Below are 6,413 nucleotides of genomic sequence, written 5' to 3'. Positions count from 1 at the left end.
TTCAATGCACTCTGGTCACCACACCCCTCGCTAGTGATCGGCCCCTTCAATGTTTGTACGCGGTTTTGCACGAAAAGGTCACTTTTCCACAAACCCATACAAACCCGACAGAGTTACGTATTTCCGAAAAACGTCTATTGCTGTGTTTTCACGCTTTAAATGCCAGATTCTGATGTCCGCATTCACCAAGATGTTCCTTTATAATTTGTTGTTTATTTTCATCACGATCAAAGGATAACAGTACGCTTGTACTTTTTCAACTCTTTTAAACGGTTCATCAACAGCTGTGTGCTTTAACACTTTTAAATGTCAGATTCTGATGTCTGCATAGCACCCAGCTGTGCCTTTATCTACAGTTATGAATTTCTTCAAGGTTTAAGCATACAATTACGTTTATCCTTTTCGTCTGTTATTTTTTTTCAGATCAAGATACACAATGACAATGTACTCACCAGAAACACGAACAATACAAATACGAATAAGAATACTAGTTCTTGGGCTAACGCCTTTCCGGTTCTCGCCGGAAATCCAGTTTTTGAAAACTTTTAAAATCCGGTTTCTTAAAGGCACAGCAGCTCGCAGCCTTCGTTTTGCGTTTTTGTTGCAGCTGAGTGCATTTACAGTTCAAAAATTCTCCTATGGTAGTAAAACAAACCCAAAACTACCCAACGACGACATCTGTGAAGCTCGACAGTTTCTTGTTCACGCGAGTGCATAAATTAACCTAGTTATTACGTGGTGATTGGTCGGAGTTCGATTCAACTGAGTGATTCCGGCCTCCATTTTGTTTTACACAAACTCGTGATGATGTCTGACATAGTTTGCTAGTGACGTGCCTTTTTGTGCATGATGTGGTGATCTACCTGATCTAAATTTAGATCCAAAAATAGGTCAAGACCAGCCGGTTCCGAGTACAAAATTAATTCGTAAAAAAATCGCAGATCTTGACTCTTTGGGTGCAAGTCAATGAAACTTGGTAGTTCTTCTAACGGATAGCTGCCTGAAGTATGACTAAAAGCCCCAGGGGCTCCGTGCACCTGGATTTGACAAGTTCAGTACCTTTAAAGAAAAACTTTATTCTTTGTCCCTACAAGATAATAAAAAAAAAGCCTCAGCTTCTGATGGGCGCCATCCGCGTGGACCCTGGCCTTTCAGGTTTTTCACTTTTTGTGTGTGTTATCCCTGTGAGTACATTTTTGCCTGTTATCTTGTTCTTGTTCTTGTTCTTGTTCTTGTTCTTGTCACCTGCAGTCTCTTGTTCCTATTTTTCCCCAGGCCAAACCTACGTATACTTCGTGTGATGGTGTTCCAGACTTCGTTCTTGCAGCCCTTTATTTCCTTCATCACTCTGGTTCTGTGGTTGGATGACAAGTACGTCAAAGGAAAGGTCAGATATTCACTCTGTGACTCTTTTTTTTATTTTTTTTTTAAACTTTTATGTTTGTTTGCTAAGCACATCTTTGTATGACGCTTATTCATTCACGACTGATTTGATTTTTTACATGTTTTAGTTGTTATATTATTGGTTTGCTGTTCGATTAAATATAACTCAATTTATTTGTTATGTAATTTTTTATTATTTATAATATTTTGTTTACCCAATGTTATTCTTATTTTTTTTATTCTGAAATTTGGAACGTTAGCAGTCTATCTGTTTTCGATTTTTATTACCCAATGTGCAATTACATTTTTCATTAATCTTTCTCGTTTTAGAATGTCATTATAATAAGCAACGACAGAATTATCTTTTCTTGATACAAGCCAACTAATGCATTAGAAAAACACACCAGATAAGCAAGACAAGAACATAAATAAGCTGACATGCAAACGGACAAACCAAACAAACCAAACAACGCATCAACTATGCATAATACATTCTTTTGATAGGTTTTAAAAACCAAATGATCAGATTTAAGACAATGCCAGTTTTTATTGGATGTCTTCTTGTATCATTTTTAAGGGGTGTATTCTTTTTGATTTGAGGTAATATCGTTTTTAGTTGATGTATTAATTATTCACTGTGATTTGAAGTGTTCCCCTTATGAACACACCCTCTTTACCCAGCTTTGAACACAGTGTGACATAGCATATAGGGGAAGGTTGCCTAATATGGACCAGATTTTCTTTCTTGCTGGTAGCATGTTTTTTTGCGAAGAAGTTTCATTTTGTGTTTGGTAGTCCTTCCCGTTAGGCATAATTAGAGCGAATAACCTTTGGTTGACATTCAGCAAAAATTAAATATATTTGGAGCATGGGCGCCTAATATGGACAAGTGAAGAGGCCTTCACGAATAACTGTCAAAAGTCCCCCGTACTTCAAAATAACATGATACAACTTGGTGTGCAAGTCAGACTAATTCAGATATGCTTTAAATTTATCTGTGTTCATTGTTAAGGCTTTGACGCACTGTCTTGTAGATGTTGACATGTCTGTTGAATGTGTACAAAGTGTAGCGTGACGTGTACGTTCTAATAATTCGTCCAGGGGTAAAAGGAAGCGCAAAAGTGTTTCCATAATGACGTTTGTCTCGGTGACTTTAGCATCATAAGCAGTGGAAAAGCAGGTCCCCTGCCAGACTAGTTGGACGAGACCTTATTTACATGATATAAACACGTGCGGTTTGAACGATGTTGCCATCACATGAGTGGTCTCTCTCACGTATGTAGGATAAAGTGACTTATGTTTCCAGATGGAAGCAGGTCAAGCGTTCATCTACCTGTCCATCGTGGACGCCGTGTCGACCCTGACCGCGATGTACGGGCTTATTGTGCTGTTCAGTACCTCACGCGCCTTCCTGAAGAAGCAGAGCATCTTGCAGAAGTTCTGGGTGCTGCAGTTGGTTCTGTTTATCCACACTCTACAGGGTTTAATCTTCGACACGTTTGCCATGTTCGGCCTGCCTCCGTGTAGAGGGAAGCTGTCTTCAATTGTTCGAAGTAATGGTGGGTGCACTTGTGAAGTTGATGTTTTTACATTTAGACAATATTTGACTAAATGTTTTAACATAGACTGGGAATCGGGACGAGGAGGGTGTTGTTTGTTTGTGTGTGTGTGTGTGTGTGTGTGTGTGTGTGTGTGTGTGTGTGTGTGTGTGTGTGTGTGTGTGTGTGTGTGTGTGTGTGTGTGTATAGGCTATATATATATATATATATATATATATATATATATATATTATATAGCCTATATATATGTGTGTGTGTGTGTGTGTGTGTGTGTGTGTGTGTGTGTGTGTGTGTGTGTGTGTGTGCTACTCGGTGTGTATGTGTGCGTACGTGAGTGCGTGCGTGAGAGCATGCGTGAGTGCGTATGTGCTTGCGTGTGTGTTCTGTCACATGTGTGTTCATTGTGACGTACGTGCGCATGCACTCAGTTGCATGCGTGCACGCTCACACATTCATACATTCATTCATACATTCATTCATTCATTTGTTCTTGTTCATTTCCAGCCATCCAGCACATGGTAGTGGTGTGTGAGATGCTGGTCCTGGCCGTCCTGGCTCGATGCCTCTATCGACGACCTCACAGCTTTCACAAGGCGGAGGAGAAAGTCGGCCACCCCCACCCCATTCACAACAGAGCGGCGGAGGGGGGGGGAAGGGGAGGGGAAGGGGCAAGCTGGTGTCGTCACGAGTGATGCCAAGTTGTCTGATGTTGTTGGCTCCTATCCTGTTCCGGTGTCTGGTGCTGACAATCCTGGCTTTGACAGCATCAACTGATCGGTGCTTGTTGTTGTTGTTGTTGTTGTTGTTGTTGTTGTTGTTGTTGTTGTTGTTGTTGTTGTAGTAGTCTTTCCTCGTAAAGAGATATAAACCCAGGAGTGACAACCCAAGCTTTCTCAGCCCCCCCTCCCCCCTTGCCTCGAGATCGATAGTGACAGTCCAACCCCCCGTCCCCCCATACACCCATTGTAACCAGTGACAACCCCGCTAATTATGGACTTCCACAGTACAATGTGTTTGGGAGTTTTCTCCCTTGCAAACAGGTATAAATCGGGTACAGACAGCGTAAATCCTTCCTTTGACGTTACATACTGAATATAGATTTGTCTATCTCCAAAATTTGCCCAATTAAATGACGTCACATACAAAAAGAAGAGTTAACATTTTGAGAATCCTGCATTATGAGGATGAACCTGACGGGAGGCTTACGTTGAGGAATATAATTATCCGCTATTGACAATCCAGTATTTAGCTAGCTGACTTGATTTGTTTTTCTCCCAGGAAAGTGTTGCCAACTCTAGCTTTATCAGTCGAAGCTCGATCACTCCTTTCACATTAGCAGTAAATAGAGAAAAATACGAATTTATTGTAATTTGTAATATTAAATGTACAATTGCGTGTTTGACAAATTTGCCATACTTAAATTTGTATACAGTAGTCTAGATTGTCAAGATCATAATGGAGATCGGGGAAAATACTAAAATGCGAGTCTCTGATTTTAAATCTGTGTCCATGAAAACCTAAAACCTATTTTGAATTATGTTTTGTCTGTAAGGCAGACATTAAATCACAAATGCCATTTGAATAATTATGCTTTATTTTATAAAGATTGACTAGTGTGTTCTATATTCTTTGTGCACATTTGATGTTATTTCAGACAACATGTGTGAGTGTGTGTGTGTGTGTGTGTGTGTGTGTGTGTGTGTATGTGCACGTGTGTGTGTGTGTGTGTGTGTGTGTGTGTGTGACGTTGACGTTGACATTTTCTTCCTTTTGTATATGCATCATTTCCCTGTTTAAAACACTGGGAGATTTTCCAGAACTATTAAACCTAATTCATGTATTGAAGAGAACGTTTGTATAGTAAGATACGCTCGAACTCTGATGGCCAGTGATTTGAATATTGTTGTCACACAGTCTACATGTAAATATTTTACCACGTGCAAGAATTACTTACTATTATTTTACAACATATATTCGGCTACTGTGTGATTTTGTTGCATATGTCTAAGTGATACAATATATGATGATTAAACACGCATCCATTTTTCAAATAAATGTTGTGTCGTGTATGTCAATGCTTCCTTTTTACATTTAGTCAAGTTTTGACTAAATGTGTTAACATAGAGGGGGGAATCGAGACGAGGGTCGTGGTGTGTTTGTGTGTGTGTGTGTGTGTGTGTGTGTGTGTAGAGCGATTCAGAGTAAACTACTGGACCGATCTTTATGAAATTTTTCATGAGAGTTCCTGGTTACGATATCCCCAGACGGTTTTTTTCTTTTTTTCGATAAATGTCTTTGATGACGTCATATCCGGCATTTTGTAAAAGTTGAGGCGGCACTGTACGTCACACCCTCATTTTTCAATCAAATTGATCAAAATTTTGGCCAAGCAATCTTCTACGAAGGCCGGACTTTGAGATTGCATTTCAGCTTGGAGGCTTAAAAATTAATTAATGACTTTGGTCATTAAAAATCTGATAATTAATTTATTTTTATAAAACAATCCAAAATTACATTTATCGTATTTTTCATCATTTTCTGATTCCAAAAACATATAAATATGTTATATTTGGATTACAAACAAGCTCTGAAAATTAAAAATATAAAAATTATGATTAAAATTAAATTTCCGAAATCGATTTAAAAACAATTTCATCTTATTCCAAGTCCGTTCCTGATTCCAAAAACATAAAGATATGATATGTTTGGATTAAAAACACATTTAGAGAGTTAAAAAGAATAGAGATATAGAAAAGCGTGCTATCCTCCTCAGCGCAACCGCTACCGCGCTTTTCTGGATTGTTAATTTCACTGCCTTTGCCACGAGCGGTGGACAGACAATGCTACGAGTGTACGGTCTTGCGGAAAAAAATGCAATGCGTTCAGTTTCATTCTGTGAGTTCGACTGAGCTTGACTAAATATTGTATTTTCGCCTCACGCGACTTGTTGGAACTTAACATGTTCTGCCCCAATAGGCGAAGTCCGGATATAAAACGTGTTTGTATGGGTTGCGAAAGAGTGAAAACCCTTGCTTTTAGCGGGACAAACGAGGTGTGTGCATGAAATATGTGACCCTCCACCACGAAATGAGTCGCATGATTGTCACCTCGCGCGGTTCTGCGCTAGGCTTGATATAAGTCCGGAGAGTGTCTGGTAACAGTGTGAGGGTCACCTTAGTCACAGGCTTATAACTCAAACAGTTTCCGCTCTTTTCTAAAACGGTTTTCACCACTGGATAGAGGATAAAAAAACGCTTTAGGAAAATGTAAAAATATGAAAATCATGCAAAGGTGACATGCGACTCATTCCGTGGTGGAGGGTCACATACGACTGATAGACTAATAAACAGATAGAGAACAATTTTCGTTTCAAGTTTTTATAGTTATTCAACAGATGAAAAAGTATGTGTGCAAGTCAGCAGAAGAGAGTATAAGTGCGTCAGTGAGTGTGTGTGTGTATGTGTTTGTTTG

General features: G+C 39.3%; 1 protein-coding gene across 1 annotated transcript in view; it reads left to right on the top strand.

Annotated features, from left to right (window-relative positions):
• The window catches only part of LOC138967773 (organic solute transporter subunit alpha-like), a 10,719-nt gene extending 7,085 nt beyond the window's left edge, over window positions 1–3,634 (top strand). Inside the window, exons 5-7 of the mRNA XM_070340429.1 lie at window positions 1,276–1,387; window positions 2,690–2,942; window positions 3,447–3,634. Coding sequence (XP_070196530.1) covers window positions 1,276–1,387; window positions 2,690–2,942; window positions 3,447–3,634 — 553 coding nt within the window. The remainder of the gene's footprint in view (window positions 1–1,275; window positions 1,388–2,689; window positions 2,943–3,446) is intronic.
• Window positions 3,635–6,413: the final 2,779 nt, after the last annotated feature.

This window comes from Littorina saxatilis, linkage group LG5 (assembly GCF_037325665.1).
Source record: "Littorina saxatilis isolate snail1 linkage group LG5, US_GU_Lsax_2.0, whole genome shotgun sequence".
NCBI classification, from domain to species: domain Eukaryota; kingdom Metazoa; phylum Mollusca; class Gastropoda; order Littorinimorpha; family Littorinidae; genus Littorina; species Littorina saxatilis.
This window is presented reverse-complemented; position numbering and strand designations above follow the sequence as displayed.